The sequence below is a fragment of the Panulirus ornatus genome, chromosome 38, assembly GCF_036320965.1.
Source record: "Panulirus ornatus isolate Po-2019 chromosome 38, ASM3632096v1, whole genome shotgun sequence".
Classification (NCBI taxonomy): Eukaryota; Metazoa; Arthropoda; class Malacostraca; order Decapoda; family Palinuridae; genus Panulirus; species Panulirus ornatus.
This window is the reverse complement of record NC_092261.1, coordinates 13,373,180-13,400,822: the sequence shown is the minus strand read 5'-3', so window position 1 is coordinate 13,400,822 and position 27,643 is coordinate 13,373,180. Positions and strand designations below refer to the sequence as shown.

At 45.9% G+C, this 27,643-nt stretch overlaps 2 protein-coding genes across 3 annotated transcripts in view; one reads left to right on the top strand and one right to left on the bottom strand.

The window, feature by feature from the left end:
- LOC139760950 (uncharacterized) overlaps positions 1 to 13,759 on the top strand; it is a 198,008-nt gene extending 184,249 nt beyond the window's left edge. Inside the window, exons 9-15 of the mRNA XM_071684736.1 lie at positions 177 to 327; positions 2,353 to 2,498; positions 3,320 to 3,482; positions 6,570 to 6,685; positions 8,083 to 8,284; positions 11,405 to 11,692; positions 12,585 to 13,759. Coding sequence (XP_071540837.1) covers positions 177 to 327; positions 2,353 to 2,498; positions 3,320 to 3,482; positions 6,570 to 6,685; positions 8,083 to 8,284; positions 11,405 to 11,692; positions 12,585 to 13,759 — 2,241 coding nt within the window. The remainder of the gene's footprint in view (positions 1 to 176; positions 328 to 2,352; positions 2,499 to 3,319; positions 3,483 to 6,569; positions 6,686 to 8,082; positions 8,285 to 11,404; positions 11,693 to 12,584) is intronic.
- Nup44A (nuclear pore complex protein Nup44A) overlaps positions 1 to 27,643 on the bottom strand; it is a 541,896-nt gene that overhangs the window by 396,524 nt on the left and 117,729 nt on the right. For both annotated transcript variants that reach the window (XR_011715428.1, XR_011715429.1), the window contains exon 9: positions 14,523 to 14,649. The gene's annotated coding sequence lies outside the window, so the exon portion shown is untranslated. The remainder of the gene's footprint in view (positions 1 to 14,522; positions 14,650 to 27,643) is intronic.

Below are 27,643 nucleotides of genomic sequence, written 5' to 3'. Positions count from 1 at the left end.
GGGTTACAGAGGTCACAAAAGGGGTCTTCTGTACCATACCCCACTAGCCTGATATTACATAAAGTGTTACAAAAATAGCTTCATTACATAGATAAGCTCCATTTAAAATACAATGTATAGTCTTTCATGTGAGTGTGTGGCTTATAAAAAACCCTTTCTCTTTCCTCCGCCCTCAGGGTCGTCCGCTCCACCGAGCCAAGGTGGTGAGAAGCGGGCCCAGCCTCACACTCCTCCAGTTGGACCACAGGGACGTCGGCCTCTACACCTGCCTCGCTTCCAACACCGTCGGAGACGGTCAGAGCAACGCCGTCGCCCTGCACATTGAGTGTGGGTACCCATGGCAAAATGTCTTCGTCTCTAACTCTGGTTAATTCTATGTTTAGGGATCTATTGTACCCATGGCAAAATGTCTTCGTGTCTAACTCTGGTTAATTCTACGTTTAGGGATCTATTTACTTGATTATTCATGATATATTCATATCTGGCAATTAATGTACGTATTCTAAGATGAGGCTCCTGAGGTGTGGCGTCCTTGACGAGTGTGAATCGTAGGCAGGGTACAATCCTGACAACAAGGGCTTGTAATCGCTGTTTCTGGAGTTTAATCCCAATAGGTTTTAATTCTGACGTGGGTGTGATTATAGCTGGGGCTTAATCTTAAGCTTTACTCACATGTGAGGCTTGATCGCCGCTGGGCTCAGCTGAGATTCAACTTAAGCTGGGTTTTAATCGTACCTGGGGTTTAAAACCGAAAAGTGGTTTAATCTTTATCTGGGGTTTAATCTTAGTTGGGCTTTTACCTCAGATCGGCTTTTATTCTTCATCGGGTCTCATGCAGCCTATGAGCTTATCCCATCCGGGTTTTAACACTGGCTGAGGCTAATCCCAGCTTAGGACTGTGTCCACCTTATGGTTCTGTCCTGGAGAGGATTATATCCTGGCTGGGATCCTATCCTCACTTGGGTTAAACCCCACTTACGGATGTACCTCACCTCGGATCATGTTTCCAGCACCAGGTCGGTGCCCATCTCGCCTTGCCTCCCTTTAGGCAACACAAGCAATCACGAATTTTCTCTCTCCTGCATCACTAAGGAAAACTTAGAGAATCCAGTTGCTATCATCTCTTAAGTTTTCCAAAGGTGTTCTTTAAACAATTCACAAATAAAAAAAAAAGACGTTTACGCTCATAAAAAAACGAAAAAAAAAATGTCTAAAACATCGCTAAAAGGCTAGACATTTTTTTTTTTTCTCCATCTCACCACCAACGAGAGCTCAAAATAAAAAAGAGTTTCTCCCTCACAAGATTTTAAAGACCTGTTTCATCCTTTCAACAGGGTATGGGGGCCTCATCTTTACACCCTCGACAAACTATTTTTTTTTTTTTCCCTCTCTCTCTCTCCACCGCAAGTAAAGTTTTTCACCTCTCACAGTAAGAAAAGTTAGGTCCTCTCACGTTCCTAAAGGGTTTTAAAAGTCTTTCATTAACATTTCCACTACGGCTCGAAAGTATTCCATCACACCTTTAACCAGTTTCAAACCTTTCTCCTTTACATCTTCATTAAGGTTCAACACTGCTGTATCTTAATTCGAATCGGTTTCAAATGCTTCTCCTTAACATCTTCAATAAGGTTCAACACTGTCATTTCTCTTCGAATCAGCTTCAAACGTTCCTCCTTAAAATCTCCAATATGTTTTATTCAACACTGTCATATTACACCTCGAAGCAGTTCGAAACGTTTTTCTTTAACATCCACAATATTGTTCAACAGCGTTCTATCATATCTCGAATCAGTTCCAAACGTTTCTCCTCAGCATTTACAATTCAACACTGTTCTATTACACCTCGTGTCAGTTCCAAACGCTTTTTCTTAACTTTGAAATATTGATATATTTCAAATATATTCTGTCACATCAGTCAGTCTCAGGTTCTCCTTAATACTTTCACTAAGGTTCAGAACTATCCAGCCACAATTCCAACAAAGTTTCAAGATTCTTCCTCAATTTTTTTAAGTACATCTCAAATATTCTCCCTGAGAACCGATCGACCAAAGCTCTCTCTATGAACTCCAGCGTTCCCAGCTCTCCAGTAACAAGAGGTTCTCCCGCAAAGAAGATGATCTCTTCCTCCCTACAACACAGCTCTCCCGCACACCACCAGAATCTCCAACAAACGTCTCTTACACACCGCCATCACATCCGTCTCTCTCTCTCTCTCTCTCTCTCTCTCTCTCTCTCTCTCTCTCTCTCTCTCTCTCTCTCTCTCTCTCTCTCACACACACACACACACACACACACACTTCCACACACTACCCTCACAAAGCACTAACAAGGCTCTCTCTCTCTCTCACACAGACGCCCCGGTGTGTGCGTGGGAAGGTGTCAGGGAGGTGCTGGCGTCTGTGTGGGAGAAGGTGGAGATGGAGTGCCACGTCAGGGCTTCTCCACCAGAGGTCACCTACACCTGGGAGAGCGTCACCTTCACCCCCAGCATGGAACAGGTAAGTTCCACTCCTTGGCTCTGTTGGGGAAGTGAACACGCTAATGATGGTGAGGGGAAGAGTAATAACCTTGATGGTGGAGATTGTGATGGGTTGAGACTTTATTGGGAAATGATAGATCGTACGTGGAATAATTGGTGGAGGTAACAGATGGAGATGACAGTGATACGTAAAGGCTCTGAGGGGTAAGGAAATGGTGAATACAGGGTGTATGGTGGAGGTTGTTGGGTCTAGTGGCGGTGGTGAACACCGTGGAGGAGCACACTAGCTCATCTCATAGAGAGGAGGGAAAAAAAATGGGTCTATGTAAGCAGCGAGGATAGCGTTAAAGGTAATAGAATGGAAGAGAAAGCAAGTGGGGAGAGATGGTTGCATTACGTGAATGTGAAAATGCGAAATGAGGATGATAAATAAAGGCCTTGTTTCCGGTTCGTTTATATGTAATAATTACGTTATAGAAATGTATTGTCATTCTGTCTCTCTCTCTCTCTCTCTCCCCTAATGTCCTCGTTTTATTCTCTCTCTCTCTCTCTCTCTCTCTCTCTCTCTCTCTCTCTCTCTCTCTCTCTCTCTCTCTCTCTCTCGTGCCATGAATTTGATGAACGTCCTTTGTCCACGACGGATAAGACTTTCCCCTTTTATCATATACCTGATCCATGTCCACCACAAAGGGGCTTCCCTACCACACTTACCTGTATCCCTGATCCCTGTCCACCACAGACAAGGTCTCCTGTCCACCACTTACCTATACTTCTGACCCGTCTACACCACATATAAAAGGCCTCTCCTCTCCATTACCCCCTAATCCGTGTCCACCACAGATAAGGGCTCCCCTGCACCACAAGGACCAGGGGCTGGCGTCTGTGGGTTGGGCAGTAGCAGACAACAGCAGCAGCGGTGGCGGGACCCAGAGGGTCGAGTGTCTCTCTAACAACGAGGTGGGCCCCGCCAGCCAGCCCTGCGTCTTCAACATCCTCATCGTTGGTGAGCATTCCCAAGCATCTGTTGTCGGGAGAGGGGAGGTTTACCAACACTGTTGTTCTCATAACTCAGTAACACTGTTGTCCTTGACTCAGCAACACTAATGTTCTCATAACTCAGTAATACTTGTTCTCAGTAACTGTTGTTCTCAGTAACACTATTGTTCTCATAATTCAGTAACACTACTGTTCTCATATCTCAGTAACACTGTTGTTCTCATAACTCAGTAACTGCTGTTCTCATAACTCAGTAACTGCTGTTCTCATAACTCAGTAACACTGTTGTTCTCATAACTCAGTAACTGCTGTTCTCATAACTCAGTAACTGCTGTTCTCATAACTCAGTGACACTGTTGTTCTCATAACTCAGTAACTGCTGTTCTCATAACTCAGTAACACTGTTGTTCTCATAACTCAGTAACTGCTGTTCTCATAACTCAGTAACTGCTGTTCTCATAACTCAGTGACACTGTTGTTCTCATAACTCAGTAACTGCTGTTCTCATAACTCAGTGACACTGTTGTTCTCATAACTCAGTAACTGCTGTTCTCATAACTCAGTAACACTGTTGTTCTCATAACTCAGTAACTGCTGTTCTCATAACTCAGTAACTGCTGTTCTCATAACTCAGTGACACTGTTGTTCTCATAACTCAGTAACTGCTGTTCTCATAACTCAGTGACACTGTTGTTCTCATAACTCAGTAACTGCTGTTCTCATAACTCAGTAACACTGTTGTTCTCATAACTCAGTAACTGCTGTTCTCATAACTCAGTAACTGCTGTTCTCATAACTCAGTAACTGCTGTTCTCATATCTCAGTAACACTGTTGTTCTCATAACTCAGTAACTGCTGTTCTCATAACTCAGTAACTGCTGTTCTCATAACTCAGTGACACTGTTCTCATAACTCAGTAACACTGTTGTTCTCATAACTCAGTAACACTGTTGTTCTCATAACTCAGTAACACTGTTGTTCTCATAACTCAGTAACTGCTGTTCTCATAACTCAGTAACACTGTTGTTCTCATAACTCAGTAACTGCTGTTCTCATAACTCAGTGACACTGTTCTCATAACTCAGTAACACTGTTGTTCTCATAACTCAGTAACACTGTTGTTCTCATAACTCAGTAACTGCTGTTCTCATAACTCAGTAACACTGTTGTTCTCATAACTCAGTAACACTGTTGTTCTCATAACTCAGTAACACTGTTGTTCTCATAACTCAGTAACACTGTTGTTCTCATAACTCATCAGTAACACTGTTGTTCTCATAACTCATCAGTAACACTGTTGTTCTCATAACTCATCATTAACACTTGTTTTTCTTCATCGAACTCTACGTTTGTGAGTTCGGAATTCAAAGCCTTTCGTCACAGTCATCCCTTCCAGTAAGACGTGATGTCGCTGGCCTTCCACCTGTTCCACAGTTATCCTTTTGGCCTTAGTTCCCCATGACCTGTCTCCATGTGTCCCTGCTACCAGGGGAAGGTTCTAAGCTGCTGCCTCCCTCGGCTTCTGTGTGGCGACTGGACACTTGAGGATTGACCTTTCAGATACTTCTTTCTTTCCTCGAACAGCTGAGCTGTGTGGTATCTTCTTTTGTCTTTCCCCTCCTCCTGCAGCCAGCCCCCACCCCCTCCATTTATTTTTCTTCTAACCTCTAGGAGTTAAGTCTAGTAATACCCCCCGTTGAACCCTGGTTGATTTATACTTTCCTTTTCTCTTGCCCCTTTTTTTCCCTCCCCTTTCACTCGACATATCCTGAATTGAGACACGTTCGGTCTGTGCTATGTCTATCAGTCTAAAGTAGACGGATTAGTTTTCCACACAGTCGCTACAGCCTAGTTACCTGTTATCTCTCACAAACATCCCATTTCCCTGAGCGTCGTCACAGGCTGTACACATCCGAGGGGGCCATCTCCACTCGCCAGTGCCTCACCTGTCGCGTCCCACAGGCTTACTGTAATCAGTCAGTCTCTCTCTCTCTCTCTCTCTCTCTCTCTCTCTCTCTCTCTCTCTCTCTCTCTCTCTCTCTCTCTCACACACACACACACACACACCTCCACCAACGTCTTGTCTTTTTTTTTCCCCCTCCCAATCACAGCACTGTTCTTTGATCTAATCTAGAGCCCATGGCATCTCCTTTTAAACCTTGAAAATCCTGGAATTACGAGGCTCCCCGAAGACCAGTGGTTTTCCTTCCCTCCATCTTGTTCATTACCTTCACTGGCTCACGTTATGGAATGACCACATCCATAACAGCAGAGACAGCTGTGCCCACAAATGGCCATATCCCTCATGGCACGGACCACTTTACCCTCAAAAGACCACATCCTTTACAGCCCAGACCACAGTGGCTTCGTCTGCATGGATGTGGCCTTACTCGTCACGGCACGGACCACTGTGTCCTAACATGCATCGCTGTGGTTATATCCCTCATGACATGGACCATTGTGGCCTCACATACATGGAGGTGGTCATGTCCCTCATGACACAGACCACTGTGACTTCAAATGAAGGGATGTGGCCATATTAATCATGGCATGGGTCACTGTGGCCTCACATGAAGGGGTGTGGCCATATTCATCATGTTACGAACCAACTGTGGCATCACGTGAGTGGATGTGGCTAACTTACTTAGACATGGACCACTGTGGCCTCACGTGAGTGGATGTGGCCAACTTCCATAGACACGAACCACTGTGGCCTCAAATGTAGGGCTGTGGCCCTTTTAGGAGACGGCTCATCACTTTCTCTCTTTCTACAATGATAAGTATTCAGGTAAGACTACACCTATAAACCTATACACCAGGCGCTACCCTTCTCTCCCTCAGAGGCATACCTATTGCCCTTCAAGCCTCCTCCTCCTCCTCCCACAGCAGACTGGACACACCCCATGTTCACCTCAATCCATGGAGTGATCTACACGCAGATACATCCCCCTACGATCAGGGATGCCCACCTCATTAACACGTGACCCTTGTGACCACACTATCTTCCACTGTCCCGTTATTCAGATAAAACGTCAAATGACAACTTTGATGTGTGATTTCCTCCTGTCTTTTGTTTTTTTTTTTTCTTTTACAGATGAGCCGAGCCCGCTCATTGGCTGTCATTACCATGACGTCACCACTGACTCAGCTGGAGTCACGTGTTCCCAGGGCGTCACCTCGAGCCAGCTGGCGCAAACGTACCACATTGTGGTGAGGACCGGCCTTGTTTGTTTTCCAGGATGAACGTCGTGTAGATAGCACTTACCCCATTCTTTGTCAGCTATGATTTAGCTATACACAGCTATACATGTGTGTGTGTGTGTATGTGTGTGTGTGTGTGTGTGTGTGTGTGTGTGTGTGTATGTGTGTATGTGTGTGCGTGAGAGAGAGAGAGAGAGAGAGAGAGAGAGAGAGAGAGAGAGAGAGAGAGAGAGAGAGAGAGAGAGAGAGAGAGAGATTCTGCACCACTCAGAGTCTGTCCACTGCGCTCATTCATGTAAAGTCATTATTCACACTTGTTACAAGTCAAAGACCAGGACTAGTGCAACAGACGAAGCAATTAGACACATATGTTACAGGTGTCACTGTGACCATTAGGTACGTGTGTTAGAAAACAACAAGTACATGTGTTAGTAAGCATCAGGTTCATATGTTACAAACCGTTAGGTAGGTACCTGTGTGTTAGAAAACATTAGGTGCCTATCTTAGAAACCGTCAGGGACATGAGTATGAAAGCATTAGGTATACCTTTGTCAGAAACCATTAAGTAAATATGTTAGGAACTGTCAGAAACCATTAGTTACATGTGTAAGAAACTGTTAGGTACCTATGTTTGAAATCATCAAGTCCTGTTAGACAACATTAGTTACCTGTGTTAGAAACCATTCGGTATCAGTGGTGGAAACCATCAGGTTCACGTATCGGAAATAATTAGGTATCACTGTTAGAAAACATTAGGCTTCAGTGTTAGAAACCGCTATATACCCGTGTCAGACACCATCAGACACCTGTGTCAGAATCTATCAGGTTCCTGTATTAGCAAACGTAAGGTACCCTCGTTTTATATATATATATATATATATATATATATATATATATATATATATATATATATATATATATATATATATATATATACCACTCAGGACAAATGTGAGAAGTGTGGGAGTCTCAGTCTAAGGACAGATGTTACAGATGCTGCTACGGACAAGGGTTGCAGAAGGGGTCTGACCACAGATGTAACAGGTGCACAAGTGGTTCTTCAAAGACTAGTGTTACAGGTGTGGGGATGGCTGAGACAAGCAGGGGGTGTTACAGCTGTGGGAATGGCCGCTAAGGAATGATATTTTAGCGTATCAAACACAGGTGTTATGAGAAGAGTGACAACAAATGCCGTACAGATGTAGACGTGATCGCTAGCCACAGATGCATTGGTTCCACTAACCACATATATCACAGGTACAGGAGGACGAAAAGGGCGGCCCAGCAGTAATGGTGGGAGGCACACGTCATCCGCCACTAATCACAGGTGTAATAGACCTTTAATTACAGGTGTAAATGGACGTTTAATCACTAGCGTTACGGTGCACTAACGACCGGTGTTACAGGTGCGGGAGGGACCTGTGGTGGTGGCGGCCTACAACAGCAGTGAGCCCAGGTTTAACATCACCTCCCTGGCGCCTGGAAGGGACTACCTGATGGACGTGTATGCTAGCCACGCCAAGGCCCGAGGCCAGGAGACGACCCTCCTCCTGAAGACGGACACGCCCAAGGCGGAGCAGGTCGCTCCCGAGGGCGTACCAGTCAACTGTGAGTCCTGGGGAGACGAATGATGTGTCCTGGGGTGGCGAATGGTGTTTTGTGTGTGTTATTACTATTTGGGCGTTGCGGGGAGACAGTTTTACACTCGTGTGTGTGTGTGTGTGTGTGTGTGTGTGTGTGTGAGTACGTGTTTGTCTGTGTGGGTTGATACGAAAGGGAGGGGATTTGTTTATCTTTACTATGTGCGTATGTACGCGTTTTACGCAATGAATTAGGTTGGACGTCTTTCGTCACATTCGAGTACGAATCAATGGCTTCCCTGATTAGCTTAGAGTAAAAGTTTCTCCTGGGAATGAGCACCCGAGTTTCGTAAAGAATTAACATGTTCCCGCATGAATCTGAATCTCTTGTCAAGGAAGAGATCTAAAATGACTACGATTAAAGCAGAAAATGCTGCTAAAGTTTCGTTCAGAGTAGCAGTTTGGTAATGAATGAGACCATAAGAACAAAAGTGAATGATGATTATAACATTCGTTGGGGGGGGACAGCCGCACACGACACTACTTTTATAACCCGATTTCCATTGGAGATTATGAGGAACTAGCCATTCCTTGTCCTTAGCAAGATAAGAGCTTAAGACAGATGGGACAGTAACAATTGTAGCTTCAAAGGAGACCTCAGGTTGAAAGCTTGATTCACATCAACTAAAGAACAGAAAACGGAAGATCTCGTACGTAAACCCAAGAAGCACTTCTTTCGTGGTCTCGCTCGAGTAGAGATACTGTCGGATCTCTCGCATTCGCACTTCATGTCGCACTGGGTCTCTCGTGTGGGACTCGTTTTGTGTTGCGTCAGTGGTGGCGACGAAGGGGCAAATTTGGAGAGACGCAGTGTGGAGTAATATCACTGCTTAACGGTCGAACAGGGGATGTTGACAAGACTAGGAGCTATTGACCATAGACCGGGTTTGTTTACTTTGGTGCCGGCTAGCCCTGTTGGCGGTCTGGCAATTGTCTATTACGGACTGAGAACAGACGTAAGACGATGGACCTCAACAGCGACGAGGATGTGTTACGCTGGGATACGCCTTACGTTATCCTAGGAGTGAGGCTGAGAAGCCCTCTCAGGTGCTGAAGGTAGAGAGGGGGACTGTGGGTAAGGATAACATCACCAGCAATTAAAGTGATCCTACACTGGGTAGGAGATGTACCGGGAAGATTTAAGATAGTACATTGGGGATTTTTCGAACATTGAGCATACGTTACAGACCCAATCAGGTCTTAGAGGTGTCAGAGATCTGGTTATATGACATCCAAGTGTACATACAGGTAGAGGTACGGGATCTCCTCCAAGCGTCACCCACCAGCACGGTGTATGAAGTAGGGAACATATGGGTACGAGGGGTAGGCCACTGTATATCCCAACTGCTTTGGGTCTCATTATGTTTGGAATCCGAACTGTCCACTGAGGCCTCAAACGAAGCTTGAGACAGGGCAAGGTTCAACGAGGCAGCCTGTTCGAACTGTGTGACCTAGATCGAATCGTCCAGGAAGCTAAAATGAGCAGACGAAGCTCCCTAAGACTTCCCACATACCCAAACAAGGGAAATGCCAACGAAAGGTCACCTACATTCCTCTGAGCGGAATGAGGCCACTAAATCTGATAACCTAACTCACATGGACTACATAACGAACGGTGTGGAAAAGTTATCGTAAACACATAGACTACATGATGAACGGCATGAAAAAGTAATCGTAAAGTGCTGTGAGAGTTTTTTTTTTTTAGGAGAGAATTCCAACGTTCGCATTTACTAGAGAGAGTTTGCCAAGTAGTATAGGGAAGACCCTACAGAGCCAATCTTTCTAGAGGAAAGGGTACCTGATTCGAATCTCTTGATGGAACAATGGGTCAGAATTCCACAACAGCAAGACGCCCACTTCCAGCAACAAAATCAGGAAACTGGACTTCCCTAAGGCAGTATGGAACATGCGTGCAGAAGCCATTCCTAGAAGAACGTGAACAGAGGAGTAAACGAACCTGAGTCCAACTGAAGCACGATCCACAGCCCACAAGAGATACAAACACACGGACACAGAGGGCCTACTACAGGCGGCCCCTAGGCACGCATAAACATCCAGCAGGCAAAGTCGTCAAATCAGAAATAAACATCATCGTGGTACAAGCGCAGTAACTGGCTACATGTGTAGTGGGAGTGTGTATGGACTTCGAATCATCCCGAATACCTTATTGAGGCGTTGCATTTGTCTCTCCATTGATGGCTTTCACTTGACGTTGATGACCTTGATGGCCCCGGGCAGTCGAAAGGACTAAAACCCACAGTAAGTCAACTAAATTACACCCTTGGGTGATACACACACACACACACATTCCTCACAAACTGACGAACGAGTCGGCTACTTATACTTCGGGTTTGGGCGGGTTCAGACCAGGCGTCATGGGAGACAAACGGAACTCGCAACGGTCGTGATGGACGGCGACCGAGTTCATGAATACAGTTCACGGGGGGCGACACAGCTACAGGACCCAACATAGAGCCATGGGCTAATCCTGAAGACCGAAGGAGGCATTATTAACTTTATTATACAGATTAACTGCTGTGTTTTCACGAGATAACATCCTATTCCTTTTCAATGACTTGCTTTGATTGTTATTGAATGATCGGCCGTCATTACCTATCTGCTGGTCTCTTTCAAGCTCAGTCTCTGTCACGTATTATTTAAGTGAATTCTGTTAAGAAGATAAACGTTAAGAACAGGAAGCGGACCTGATACATATAAAGTGAAGACCTGAGACGCAACTGGATATTGAAACCAGTTTAACTCTGCCTTTAGGCATTTATTTGTATGGGAAGGGATTTGATATCAACTTGATATTCTTGAAGCTTTTCAAAATGAGATAGCAAAGATTACATAACTTTCATTTATCAATATAATAAAAAAAAGGTAATTTAAAAGTGTAACCTCATGGAAATATGTTAAGTAAACTAGGAGAAGACAGGTGGAAAATTCGCAAGAAAATTAGGACTGCTAAAAGAAAAAAAATAGGAAAAAAAAATTCTATATTTTGTGAGTAAACATAAAAGAAATTAAGATCGTAGAAAAGATTCGCATTTTGGCATAATGACTGAAACCTAATTGCTTCCTCAAGCAGCGAAGAACAACGTGGAGGAGCCCTCGACGCCCACAGACTTCCCACAGAACGCCGGCGGGACTGCCGTCAGCGTGGTGGTCGCCGGCGTGGTGGTGGGCTTGGTGGTAGGCGTGGCGGTGGTGGTAGCGGGAGTGGTGACTTGCCGAGCCCGCCGTGCCCACTCCTCCTCCTCCTCGGCCTCCTCCCCAGGCAAGACTCACCACAACCGCAACGCCTCCCGCGACCCACTGCTGGAGCTGCGTCACGGGGTCATGTACCAGTCCTGCACCAGTCACCCCTCCTGTGGTAAGTCCTGCTCCACCAGCCATGCTGCACCAGTCATCCCTTCTGTGGTAAGTCCTGCTGCACCAGCCACCCCTCCTGTGGTAAGTCCTGCTCCACCAGTCACCACCACTGTGGTAAGTCCTGCTACACCAGTCACCACTATAAGCCCCCCCTCACATCTGGCGTCCAACTATCTACTCGCTCTCCTCTGCGCTTTAATCTTGACGTATCAAATGTATTTCATGTGTATATCAACACCCCCAGTAATGGATGAACCGTGTTCCTCCCACCCTCATCGCTGCGGTTCACACTTTATGTAGAAAAGTTTCACCGCTTCGTCACAGTTTGACACATCTATCTCATTTACGAGTGGAAAAATTCTATGCAGGCTCCATTGCGTACTGTCTGTGGAAAAAGGAGAGAGAGAGAAAAAAAAAAAATAGAGAGCTACGAATGAAAGAAAAACAAAAAATTCAAGAGGCGTGTGCAGCATTTTTTGGGTCTCTGTTTTCCTTTCTAAGTTACCGATAAGGAATTTCGTAAAACTGGCCTCGCATATAGGGAAAGTTTTGTTTCCATAAATTTACCATTCTTGATGCCTCCTGATATCGCCTCATATATGTGTTTGTCTGTACGTATGATCATGCATGAGTATAAAGTTGTGTATACATTTATCTATGCAATCAATTTTATGTATACATTCATCTATCTTTTTGTGTGTGTGTGTGTGTGTGTGTGTGTGTGTGTGTGTGTGTGTGTGTATGTGTGCATGTACATACATGTATTTGTGCATGTGTTTATATATATACGGCTACATGTGGACGTGTATGTACACAGATATCTACGTACACGTCTGTCTGTGTATGTATACATCAGACTACCGTGTGTACTCAGTTAGGCCCTTCCTCGACAGAGCTCCTGACGACGTTCTCCCCGGGCCCCGTGGTGGTGACCCAGGTCACCCCGCGCAGGTCATCCAGGCGAGCCTCCACCCGCAGCGCCCCCGGTGGCACGTCACACCGGGGTCATCGCCCGAGGACCCACTCCCTACGTGGCGGCCCCGTGCACGTGGTGGAGGTGGAGGCAGACGACATCACCACCCCACGGGTGGAGATCCACTCTCCCTCCAGACTCTCGCGGCTCAGCCTGAGGGGCGACACCACCGCTACAGCCCGCGGCGATTCCTCCCCTCCCTTGTCTCTGCGATGTGAACCTCTTCAGAAGGCCCTGTCGCAATCTGGGGCTCAGTCAGGAGCCCAGGATGGGTCTGAGGCAGATCCTCAGCTCCCATCTACCATGTCTCGTACTCACCTCTCCCCTCAGTCGTATCTAGCGCCCCAGGTTCACCCCGCACCCCAGACTCTCGCCTCAACTCATCAGCACTCCCTACCCCAAGATGCTCAGCTTATTCCCCAGGTTCCCCTGACTGCCACCCTCCCCACCGCTGCTCCCCAGGGTCATACTGGCACCCTCCTCCACTCTGGCACCCTTCCTCATACCGTCCCCGACGATCATACTGCTCCTAATCCGCAAACTGCAATGCTGTTCGAAACTGTCCATCCGCATGACCGTACAGCGTCCCAGGTACGCACTGCTACCATCCCACACCCTGCCACCACCCCGCACTCTGCCACCATCCCACACACTGCCACCACCCCACACACTGCCACCATCCCACACACTGCCACCATCCCACACGCCGCAGCCATGCTGCACACTGCCACCATCCCACGCACTGCCACCCTGCCCCACAGCCCCAACATCCCACACACTGCCACCATCCCTCGTGGAGTTAACCTCTCTCAGTTGGCACTTCAGGTACACTCGTCACCCCCGAAGGAGCGCTCCTTGCACCAGCACTTCCTGACACCCCAGAGTCACGTCCTCCTCAAGCCGACCAAGGACGAGCCCCCAGAGGATCAGGCCCCCCAGATGCACCCCCGTACTCGACCCCAGACAGCCCCAGACCCCAACCCTCGCCAGGATTATTCTCCCAGGCCACAACAACGCGCCATCTCACCTGAGAATTCTTCAATAAATTTTTTACAACTTTTCTGTAGTCTGGCTCTTTATTATCCATTACTCTAATAAAAAAAAAAGTCATGTACGACAACCATTTAAAAAACAAATGAAAATAAGGAAAAAATAAGATATAAATCATGGAAATGAAAAGGAAGATGATGTGAAGTGAGACAGAATAGAATATAACACCCACACACAGAAACCAGGGTTGTATTTGGTGATTGAATAATCCTTTTTCTTCTCTAATTCAAAGTCATAGCTATAGCTGGGTAAAAGTGGTGCCCCACCAGTGAGTCATACACCTGGATATTCTCAAACGAAGAATCACGCAAGAAATATGACTCATAATGGCATGTATATACCTCTGGACGAACGTCTGTACAAAATGAAATGGTAAGCTTAATGAGAAAGTACAATTATGATCAAGACTCGTATATAATCAAGACTCGTATACCTACCTGGATGAGTAAGGATAAATACCTACTAAGTGTGAGCCAGGCCGTTAGTTTCCAGTCGAATCTACTTCTAATCCGGCATTAAAAAGTGTTAGAATCTAATAACGTATACGGTGCATTAGTCCCTTTGGGTCAATCCGTCTTAATGGCCCACTGTGTCTTTTACCTCACCCCCACCAAACCTTACAAAAGCATCGACTCCCTGATATCTACGTATTTTTCATCCAGTGTGATCTATTTTCACTACGTTGTTTCTAGTTAAATCTACCTCAAGTCAAACATCCAAAGGTGGGAAAAAAAAAGAATATATATATATATATATATATATAAGTACCTCAAGCTAGCTGGTGATATATATATATATATATAAGTACCTCAAGCTAGCTGGTGATCCATCGACTTCTGTTGCCTCCATCTGCAGCGTGTGGTGGTCTGCTGCCTGTGATCTGAGCGAGGTTTCAGTCCCCACAATGATGTTTCTCCTCCGCTTCTGACATGTTCCTGAGGAGTGGAAAGGATTACACTTCTTAAGATGATCATTCTCTTTCCTTCCGTTAATCCCTCTCTTCCATCACTTTATATACGTCACCCATCCTTCAATCATTCCTTCCTTCCTTCCTTCAGTTAATCCCTCTCTTCCATCAGTTTATATACGTCACCCATCCTTCAATTATTCCTTCCTTCCTTCGGTTAATCCTTCTCTTCCATCAGGTTATATACAAGTCATCCTTCCTTCAGTTAATCCTTCTCTTCCATCAGGCCGTATACAAGCAACCCTTCCTTCAATCCATCTTTCACTGTTAATAAGGCTATACACAAATCACACCTTTCCTTTAACTGTTCCTTCCTTTCCCTTCCCTTCCTTCACTCATTCACTGATAACTGACTCACAATGAAAGATACAGAATAAAAGATACTAATTGTAATGAAAAATATACCTGGTGTGGGAGAAGTAAACACACACACACACACATACACACACACACACACACACACACACACAAACAAAGAGAGGTTCTCTTGGCGAGAGAAAGTGCACACTTCAAAGAGATGAGCTCATTTCGAATGAAAGTGCCCACTTCTTGGGCAAATGTTCACGTCTAAGAAGAGTACCCAATTCCAGGGAAAGTGCCCACTTCCAGGGAAAGTGTTCACAACGAGGATAAGTGTACCCATTTCGAGGCAAAAATATATATAAGTACTTAAGCAGAAAAGGTACACCTTGGAGTAAAGAAGGGAAATGAACAGACGGGTGGAAAAATACATGACACGGGGAAGTACACATAATAATGGGAAGTACACATGGTAAGGGAAAGTACACAAGGTGAGGGAAGGTACATATGGCAGTGGTAAGTATGCATATTAAGGGAAAGTACACATGGCTAGGTGAAGTACACATGGCAAGGTGAAGTACATATGGCAAGGGAAAGTACACATGATAAGGGAAAGTACACATGGCAAGGGGTAGTACACATGGCCAAGTGAAGTATACATGGCATGGTAAAGTATACATTTCAAGGGGAAGTATACATGGTAAGGGGAAGTACACATGGCAAGGGGAAATACACATGGCAAGGGGAAGTACACGTGGCAAGGGGAAGTACATATGGCAAGGGGAGGTACACATGGCAAAGGGAAGTACACGTGGCAAGGGGAAGTACATATGGCAAGGATTAGTGCACCTTGCAAGAGGAAGTACACTGGGGGTGTGAGGAAGTACACATGGCAAGAGGTAGTACGCATAACCAGGGGATATGCATAGGAAAAGAGAAAGTACACAGAGCGAGGGTAAGTACACATAGTAAGAGTTAACACACAAGACAAGAGAAAGCACAAAGACAGAGGAAAGTACACAGGAAGTACACGTGAATAAATACGGAGGATGTACACAGGCAAAGGCCAGGGGAAGTTCAAAGGGCAAGGGAAAATGACCCATGTAAGTGGAAGTACACACAACGATAAGAAAGTACATATAATGATAAGGAAGTACACATAATGATAAGGAAGTACATATAATGATAAGTACATACAACGATAAGGAAGTACATACAATGATAAGGAAGTACATACAATGATAAGGAAGTACATACAATGATAAGGAAGTACATACAATGATAAGGAAGTACATACAATGATAAGGAAGTACATGCAATGATAAGGAAGAAGTACATACGATGATAAGGAAGTACATACAATGATAAGGAAGTACATACAATGATAAGGAAGTACATGCAATGATAAGGAAGAAGTACATACGATGATAAGGAAGTACATACAATGACAGACTTCAAAATTGCAAATCTTAATGCAAAACTGCGAATTCAAAAAGGAATTACCTACTGACATTACAAACATACAGTGTCCAGTGACACTGTATGTGAATTCACTACTCACTATTCCATCCTTCCTCTTCTCACCTTCAAACAACACAATTCAACAACTGTTATATATTAAAGTTTATATGACCGGCATGGCATGAGCAAATAAAGGACTTCAGGTAACACCATTAAACAGAAACTCTCTGAATATTTGAGGAAGTCTTGATCTGTGAACAACAGAACTCGCATCATAATTCTGAGAAGGCCTTTACAACCCACACTTCGAACTGGTAAAACAACCCACTAAAAAAAAAAAAATAATACACGACACTACACTGTATCAATGTATAATGTATAATGGAGAATCATGGGCTAAGACGGCCGGATGAATAACACAAGACATACATGAATCGTGAAGAAACGTAAGAAGCGTTCGGCGGGGAAACCCAGGGGTCAGCTGGAGTAGATGGCTCTAAGCGGAGGAGGAGGAGGAGGAGCTGCTCCATCCTCAGGGGAACAATCTTGGCTCAGCAGCGCCTGCTGACTGTCGGCGCTGTAATGGCTCCACATCAGCGATCGTGTGGTGCTATTTCTCTGAGCACAACTTTAAGAGATATTGCCGTCCGAACTAAAAGGAAAAGAATTCCTGCAATACCTCTTCTTCTGTGGGAGGGTGTAGAGGGAGGAGGAGGGGGCGCCGCTGGAGGACAGGAGTGTGGTCGTGGACCTTTGAGTCGGACGGGGTTCTTAATGGGCACAGTAGCTAGTAAAAGCTCCCATGGTTTCCACCGAGAATTTTCATCTGCCAGCGTTGGCTCTTGCTAGCGTCTCCTCCGGACCGAATTTCCCCCACCTTAATATCTCACACGAGTACTGGGCTGCCTTAATGTATACAATAGACCAGGACGCCTACGGTGCTAATCTCCGGCAGGAGGAGAGAGAGAGAAGAGAGACAGAGAGAGAGAGAGAGAGAGAGAGAGAGAGAGAGAGAGAGAGAGAGAGAGAGAGAGAGGGAGGGAGAGGCTCATGTGAGGCCGCCGCAGTTGCTGGTACAAATGAGAGCACTTGTGGTCTCAATCACCGGTATAGATCAGAGAGGCCGTGCCAATACCAGTATTGGTCCCCGGCCATGAGGGAGGAGCCTGAGGAATGTGTGTTTGTGTGTAACAACCGCCCACCTCTGTACCCTCCCCCTCTGGTGAGGCCGGGGTCGGTCTCCTTCCCTCCTGAGACGCTGGGAGATGCTGTCACATCGCATCACCGCCTCCTCCCTCCCGAGCTGAGCTGGGATCAAAGCTTCGTTGATGACAGGATTACGGTTTGTGTGGAGTTTACATACGATTATTTTCTTTTAAATTACTTCATTTCTATGTCAGGTGAGACGGCACGGGCAGCTGAGGCCCTAATTAAGGCCATCCCATTGACACTATATATATATATATATATATATATATATATATATATATATATATATATATATATATATATATATATATATATCCTAGCCTGAGCCAGGTACCCATACTATCGACCAACTCCTAGGGGTGGATTAACAGCTGGCTTGACTGTGGACCGGCTGCCTCAACAAGGATTCGAACCTATGCGCTCGACCCTGGGCGGCCCGTCAATGCGTCTTGGTAAGGAACGCTAACTGCTACATCACGGGAGTCCATAACCCTAGAATCTCCCCCCGCACGAGGCTCCCACAACTTCAAGGTTACGCTCCAATCAGTAGCCCTTGGTGTGAGAAGTTTACCGACGAGATTGCACTCCTTTACGTCCACTGACGATGATAGAGCCTCGCTGAAGGTGAGTTTTCACTTGTAGTGCATCTCACATCCACTCTTGCTCTCATATGTGAAATGCACCGAAAGGAAAGCATCACCTTCACAAACCGGGCGCCACACACCTTTCCGTGGTTTACCTTGACTACTCCATAAGCCCTGGTTCAGCCCAGTGAAATTACGTCGCCCCCTGTATATCACAACGCTCTTAATCGCTTTTTTCTATGCAAGCTTCATACCCTGGTACCGTTGTGTTCGTGCTAGCTAGGATGCTGCTACGATCAGAGGCAAGGCAATGCTAGACTCATATATATATATATATATATATATATATATATATATATATATATATATATATATATATATATATATATATATATATATATATATATATATATATATATCCTACGTACCCTTATATGTCGATGTAAATGAATACATGTATATATGCATGCAAAGCCATGTAAATTCCGGGCAGAAGCTGTAGGTAAGATATGTTTACAACAAGGGAGAATGCCCTCACAATATTCAGGGGACATTAGAAAACCAAACATGCAAGCTGGGATTGTGAGTGAATTTCAAGTAGGATGTTTGGGAAGGTTTGGTTGGCGCGCGCAGGACCAAGGTACGAGATATTGCTGGTTCCGCGGGAAGGGTGCAGGAGAACAGTGATTTATCGAGGGGGGGGAAATGCAGCAGTTGCGCAAGTGTACAGCGGTGACTTTATATCCCCCCCCCCAGCTGCGTGGGGGAAGCGGTCACGAAGCTGTTCTAGTACCCAAGGCACAGCTGCACGTTATATTCTGTTTTGATTGTGCAAAGCTCCACCTTTGCATTGTAATGGGAAGCTTTGCCGAATATTTGTTGAGCGTACGGTGGCAGAAACCCACGAAGGAACTAGCCCAGGGTGGCGGCAAAGGTATATATATATATATATATATATATATATATATATATATATATATATATATATATATATATATATATACCTCAGCCTAAGCTAGGTACGTCTTTTAGCGACTGACCCCCAGGGAAGGATGAACATCTGAGTTGACTGTGGATCGACTGCCGCAACCAGGATTCGAACATATGCGCTCGACCCCGGACCGCCCGTGAATGCGTTATGGTCGGCAACGTTAACAGCTACACAAGGGAGGTCCATTAGAATATATATATATATATATATATATATATATATATATATATATATATATATATATATATATATATATATATAAGGGAGGGGCAGGAATGGAAGGTATACACAAGTCGTCGTTGATTAGCTTAAAACATGGCCTCGCTCCTCTGGTGCACGTGTGTGGGAATGCAAGTGTGGCTCGCCTTACGCCCATTATGCTCGTGGCGGGCTGGAACTAAAGGACCAGTATCGGGGAAGTTGCAGACACTTGGGGGGGGTATCGAACGGGGAGGGAGGGGTGGTCGCAGATGGCACAGGGACCCCAGACCACTGAGAATATTCAGCGACGCTGACACGAGAAGAAATACCTGGTGGAAGGTGAGGGCCATGTGTCTGGAGAGGCTTTGGTGATGATATGGTTCCTGCCTGCCTGCCCCTGAGGCACAGGTGGTGTCCTTGCCAGCAAGGCAGGTTGGTTACGGTATGACGTCAAGGGTATGAATTGGGGTGCTCTCTCTCTCTCTCTCTCTCTCTCTCTCTCTCTCTCTCTCTCTCTCTCTCTCTCTCTCTCTCTCTCTCTCTCGTTGTGTGTGTGTGTGTGTGTGTGTGTGTGTGTGTGTGTGTGTGTGTGTGTGTGTGTGTGGCGTTCACCCTTCATCAAAACCGGTTTACCTTCTTAAGCACGACGCTACGACTGTTGAACGCGAGGGTTCGATCCTTAAGCACGACGCTACGACCGTTGAACGCCAGGGTTCGATCCTTAAGTACGACGCTACGACCGTTGAACGCGAGGGCTCAATCCTTAAGCACGACGCTACGACCGTTGAACGCAAAGGTTCGATCCTTAAGCACGACGCTACGACCGTTGAACGCCAGGTTACAAAATACACCTGATACAATATAGTCCTGATGCAAGATACAGGTTACAAAATACACCTGATACAATATAGTCCCGACGCAAGATACAGGTTACAAAATACACCTCATACAATATAGTCCCGATGCAAGATACAGGTTACAAAATACACTTGATACAATATAGTCCCGATGCAAGATACAGGTTACAAAATACACTTGATACAATATAGTCCCGATGCAAGATACAGGTTACAAAATACACTTGATACAATCTGCGCCTGAGTGATTGCTACTTTTGTTCTACCTCAACTTTCACGCCGGAGCGGATGGCAGGTGGAAGTTTGAGTGCTTCGTGATCGCTTACACTCTTACCCCTCCTTCCTGTAGCAGGGTGAGGCACTCAGCGTGGCTCACTACGGCAAGGTAAGGAAACACTTTCTGTCCATCACAAAGAAGAAAAAACAGGGCATCTTCGAAGTGATGGTCATACGAGAGTGAGCGATCATTTCTGACTGTTACGTTTATATAAGCGCACAGAAGCAATCTGGACGGTGAGCCAGTGACAGAGAGGGAGAGATATAGATAGAGAGATGATAGTTAGATAGACCGATGGATAGACAGGTAGGTAGATAGGTAGACTGGTTAGTAGACAGATAGATATATAGATAGATATATGGATAGACAGATAGATAGATACATAGATAAATAGATAGATAGACAGAAAGATAGATAGATAGGTAGATAGATAGATGATAGATAGACAGTTAGAAAGACAAATAGATAGATAGATAAATAGATAGATAGGTAGGTAGGTAGGTAGGTAAATAGATAGATAGATAGATAGGTAAATCGATAGACAGGGACAAAGAGTGCCTATCTACCTACCCTCCAGAAGCACCTACGACGAGATCTCTACCACGCGACAGAGATGCTGGAGAGAGAGAGAGAGAGAGAGAGAGAGAGAGAGAGAGAGAGAGAGAGAGAGAGAGAGAGAGAGAGAGAGAGAGAGAGAGAGAGAGAGAGAACTATGTGAATATTTTGCCCAAACCTTTTCACTGCCTGTCCTAAAGTCATTGTCTCTCTCCCCACCCACCCTCGGTCAGCGTCAACTGGAGGAAGACGAAGTTATGGCCACCGCCCTAACCCATCAGGGTAAGCACCACTGTCGCTGGGTGGTGGTGGCGGTAGTACCAGTGACTCAGTACTGGAACTCCCGGCCAGCGACGTGGCGTACAAGGTAGCAGTGTTACGTGAGGAGGAACGATAGACCCAGCTTGCAGCTCAAGCTTAGGGAATACCCCTGTCAGCTAATCTAGTCTAAAGAGCACTAATGTCAGCTAATCTAATCTAAAGAGCACTAATGTCAGCTAATCTAATTTCAAGAGCATATCAACTGGTCTAAGCTAAGGGGCATTACTGCCACCTCTCCTAATTCAGGAAACACTACACTCAAACCGACCTATGCTAAGGTGCACTAATGTCGGTCAGTTAAACCTCAGCTAAAGGATATCATGAGCTCGCAACACTTGCTTAGAATCAACATCACTATCAGGTACCCCACACAGGCAAAAGGATGCTACCCTCAATTCGGAGCACTGGCCGTAGTGCCAAATTCGAGGGTGAAGAGATGCGGTGAACACACACACACTTATCTTGCTGAGGGATGCTATCTGCCTCGTATATACCATTATCTTACTACCTCTAGAACGACAAATTTGGGTCGTTGGACGAATGAGAAGTTACAAAGAGCTTCTGAACAGACCAATTATGTCTTGTGTCCTGTGGAGCATATCATCTTTCTCGATGATGAAAGGAAACAGCGTCTGCAAACTATTCAGCGCAGTGACACACGTAACAAGGATCCCGTGGCAAACCTTCCGCCAAATGGAGAGAAATTGTGTGTTGAGCGGCGGCATTGGTGGCGGTCCCTCTTACCGGAGGCGCTGAAGGAGCTGCAGCGTCCTCGCGATTCCAAGGGCCAAACTCAGGAAAAACGTTGAGGGGCCACAATGCACCGACTCCAGGACTGCATTTACCACTTACCGAGCACTTTACCGGTGGTGAATGAGCGTCAAAATGTCATGGTAGGTGGGCAAGGGAAGACCATCTCTCTCCCTAGAGACTCACTAAAGTGGTCTTTGGTGCCAAAAATATTCTTTGCCTCCACTGAGGACGACGCTTCCAACCTTTCCAAAGACTTACTGATGTGGTCTTTGGATTCCAGAATATTTCCTGCTTCTGCTGAAGATGTTTAAAATCTTTTGACGAGACTTACTGAAGTGGCCTTTGAAGACATAAAATATTCTTTGCAGCAGACACTGCAAACCTTTCTTAAAGACTAAGTGATGTGGTTTTTTTGAACTCTAATATACCCTGCTTCTACTAAAGAAGTTACAGACCTTTAAAGAGATTTTACGATGAAATCGTTAAAACTCAAAACATGGAAAGACGAATGGGGGAAAATAAAAGGCTTTTAAAAAGTGTCACATAAAATGTCACGCAGAAGAATGTAGCCGTCAGGATGATGAGTTCTTGCTCCCGATTTCCCAAAGATCTGTCAAGGGGAAACTGCATTTGACAAATTACATTATCTGTCGAACATACTCGATCAAACAGACTCCGGAGTGAGTGAAGGCTGCAACGCTGAGTTGTTACTCATGTTAGACACTCAAGGCGTCTTCCTGCTAGCAGTAGTAGGGGCAACAGACTGCCATCATGGAGATGAGTCTACCATGAGTGTAGGCTACTATGTTTAGACTGATTCCATGTACCATGAATATTTCTTTCTACGCACATACCATGATGATACGTGTACCATGTGTGGACACTGTTAAGCTATGACCATAACTATCCTGTGTACCATGGCTGTGTATCATGGCTAGAGGCAGCAACATGCCGCTAATTATACCACGAGTGTCTTCAACCAATACCTCTGCCTCTTAAATAATTCCTTTGCCTTCTCTGATCGCAGGGCTTGAACCCGAGTGAACATGACTCAATCAGTTGTGCGAGAGCAATTGGTAGAAGAGGTAGATTCCCCTGAAGCATCTGTTCGGATCGATGGTGACTGTATCCTTCTTGCGTCGCGAAGCAAAAGAGAAAACGTTAAACCTCTCACCTTTCTGCTCCGACATTGTGAACATATGAGAGTTACCAGGTGCTATGACGAATACATCAAGCCTCAGCCATTCTGGACCAAGCTAAAGCCATGTTGTACCAAGCCTCAGCCATACTGGACCAAGCCTCAGCCATACTGGACCAAGCCTCAGCCATACTGGGCCACGCTACAGCCATACTGGGCCAGGCTACAGCCATAATGGGCCAAGCTACGGCCATACTGGGCCAAGCTACAGCCATACTGGGCCAAGCTACAGCCATACCGGCCCAAGCCTCAGCCATACTGCACCGTGCTTTAGCCATTCTGGACCAAACCTCAGCCATAATGGGCCAAGCTATAGCCATACCGGACCAAGGCCACAGCCATATTATACCAAGTCTCAGCCATGCTGGATTAAGCCTCAGCCATACTGCACCAAGCCTTAGCCATACCGGCCCAAGCCTCAGCCATACCGGCCCAAGCCTCAGCCATACCGGCCCAAGCCTCAGACGTCCTAGACCAGAGTACATCTCGCCTGGGGAAGACTCCACTACAAGCTTCCATGGTATCCGATCCCAGATCATTCCTCCGGCATCCTCTTGCGACACATTTCTGAGCCGTAATCGATTCTCTCACCGCATATAATGCAGCCGTCCATTTCCTCACGGCTGCTTTATATACGTGAGTCCGGCGTTGCTGGTTCCAGTAGGATAGCGGCAAATTAAAGCAACCAAGTTAGACACACAGTGGTAATGTAAACCAACCAATCAGCCTTGCCTGGCTGGTAATATTCGCATAGATTTCCACTCCCGAAATAGCCGCCATCACCCTGGGTATATGAGTACACCTACCACACACACACACACACACACACACACACACACACACACACACACACACACACACACGAGTCTCCATGCATGAGGTAACCATTTCCTAACGGAAATACCTTATTGACTCGAGTAGCAAATTGATATTAAATGCGCATCATACCCACCAGTATACACAGATATAACCTTCCCCTCACGGATGGAGTTATCTCCTAAGTCAATTCCAGAGCCATGGTTAGCTTCCTGGGCCTCGTAATTCTCCCTTTTACGACCCTCTCCTTAGCAGTATATTTTCATATACTGGCGGAAGGGGAAGGCTCTCTGGTGCCTTGCTTAGCCAGAACCATTCAGTCCCACCACGGAAACACCCGCATTATAAACCAGTTCCCGTCCAGCCCAAGATTATCCCGCCAACACTGAACAAAGTATTTCGCCCTCTTCCCCACACCAGGACGCTTGGAACACTAAGCTCATTACCATTTCTGGTGAATACATGTATGTATATATACCAGCAACACCCGTCACCAACACACCACCTCAGCCCTCTTCATTTAGCATCGATTTTCCCTTCGCCACAAGCACAATAACCCGTGCAGAATCTTAGCTACCGTACGTAGGCACATCTTGGACGAGGGTTTTCTCTTGAGACGACAAGACTTTGACGACTTGTTACCAATCTAGATTATAATCCGGTTATATCATTTGATATGGATTATGTCTTGGCCTGGTATGGATCCCTTGAAAGAACGGATAGCAGGTTCGAGCCCCGTTGGCTCCACCCCTGCCTCGAGACATAAGTCGGACAGAGCGATGGTAGAGAGCCTCGCTGGACGTCACCTGGGTCTGCTTGTTCGTGTATCCGTTGGGTTTATGGCCTCGTAATCATGTCGGACGGGACCAGGAGAAGTGCATTAGAGAGCTGGGTCACTCACACGCGGCAACTGAGCCTGGTAACTCAGCCCAGCCGGCAGGAGGAAGAACACAAACCAACCCCTCAAAAAAATGAGAGAAGAGATGGTCTCTCTCTCTCCATCGGTAGGTCATGCCATCTGACCTTAGTTACGACTACCTTATGCGTGTTTACTCTGTCTCTCTTACAGCTGGTGCAGTAATAGGTGACTCCAGCTGGACTCAAGATACCAGCTGTTGTTATCTTACGTCTGTTTCAGTTGGTGACACCACAGAACTTTGGTCACCAGGTGATTACTATCAACACCATGGCTCTCTTGAAAGGTGTTGAGGTCTTCAACAAGACATACAATCCTGTGTCTCTTTACGCAACGACACTGACGCGAGGCGTTCAATAACGAATGACATACGTCTACGTCTGTAAGGTGAGAGCTGGAAACTCTCACCCCCGATATACCAGGAAAAAAAAATATTATAAGGAAATTTCAGGGTTTCTAACTCAAGTCTCCAATATTTTGCAGTAAATTTCCAGAATACATTCTTTGCTTTTCATATGTCAGTCAGGTCGTCAGACAGCCGAAGCTGACTAGCGCTGACAGTCTAAATTCGGCATGGAAAATTGCTGTATATTCTGAGGGGAAAGGTAAGGTCATGCATCCCGTCTGTACTGACTCGGACTCACGTTACCTCAACCTAGAAAAAAGAGATACTGACCTTCCTAATGGTCTGCCAATGGGAATGATCATCACTCATTCATTTGGAGAATTGATACACTACGCATTCATGTCACAGTACCTTCTGTATGTGTATATTAAGTACAACATACCAGTTGTATCTCAGCTGTGTTAAGTCGCTATACTTTACGGAGTGAAGCGGCCCTAGCTACACTATCAGCGCACACTACACAGTCATCTGATAGACCTCCTCCACAGAGACAAGATATTGTTATCCTAGAAAAGAAGACATTCACTGCTTCTCCATCCCTGTAATTTTATAATATAAAGTGTCTATATGTCGTTATAAACTTGTGAATAATGAATGAATACGTTACTTATATAATGTAATCAATTCTTAGCAAAATGGTGAAACTAGTGATGGGTAAGGAAAGCTGAGGACATACTGACACAAACAGACACGCAGCCGCTCTGACCCCATCATCAAACTTGAGCAGGGAATGAATGAAAAATAGCGGTCTTACAAGTTGAATAAAACTCCAACGCAATTCAGCGACGTGAGCGATCGAAGGGAAGTTAAAGCTGGCAAGGACGGACGCACAGAGATGTGCGATATGGCTCTATCTTCAAAGCTGATCCGTGGTACGACGCGGGAATAACTCACCAAGCTGGAGTACAGCCTAACATGATTCGCAATAGGTAGTCATTGGTCGCTAGAAATATAGGACGTTGGAGAAATCGTGAGATTTGTAAATTCGGTCGCCAGATCTTCTCACTGACCTAATCCCCCCCCCACCCCAAGGATCGTCCGTGCAAAATGTCAGACCTCTACAGCTGGCAGATAAAGAGAAGGTACGGACGGAGGAGATTTCCACAGACAGATGAGAGATGAGAGAGAGAGAGAGAGAATGAGAGAGGAGAGCGAGAGACTGAGAGAGAGAAGAGAGAGAGAGAGAGAGAGAGAGAGAGAGAGAGAGAGAGAGAGAGAGAGAGAGAGAGAGAGAGAGAGAGAATAAACTCTGTATTTAACCAATTATACTGAGCCTTGCCGCCGAGCAGGTCCTGAGAGGGATGGCTTGAGTAGTGGTTCCTCAAACTTCACTGGGGCCTCTAAGAACTCTACCATGGCACTCCCCCCTTTTTTTACGGCGTCTACGGAGGACCTCTCACAGCTTCTCCCTTGGCCTTCTCACGTCACCAGAGGCCTTCTTACGGCTTCTCAAGAGGCCCCTCTCACAACATCTCGAGACCACCCCCCCCCCCCACTCATAACATCTCCAGAGGCTCTCACATACTTTCTCTCTCTTCCTGAGGCCCACGACCCGCCCCCCTCTTGATGGTCAGGTCCCCCTCCATCCTTCTCTTCCTTCAGTTTCCTCCTCCTTCACCCTTCTCCTCCGTCAGTCAGACCCGATTGACATCCTCCTACTCCTTCAGTCAACTTTGCCTGCATCCTTCTCCTTCTTAACTCATGTTCCCCGTTCATTTCCTCTCCATCTTCAGTCGACGTATTTCCACATCCCTCTGTTCCTTTAGTCTATTTATTCTACATTCTTCTGTTCCTTTAGTCAACTCCTTTTCATTCCCCTTAGTCAAGGCAAACATCATATGTCCCCCCTCTCCTCTTCAGCCAACCAAACAACCTTCATTCGTCCTTTATATTCTTCGAAGTTCCCTTTACTCTCTCTTTCATTTAACTCAATCTCCTCCCCTCACTACCATCAGTAAACTCCCCCATTTACCATCAGTCATCTTCCCCGATTTCCATCAGTCATCTCTTCCCCGCCTTTCATCAGTCATCTCTCCCCCGCCTTTCATCAGTCATCTCTCCCCCGTCCTCCATCAGTCATCTCCCCTCGTCAGTCATCTCCCAGTCCTCAACCAGGC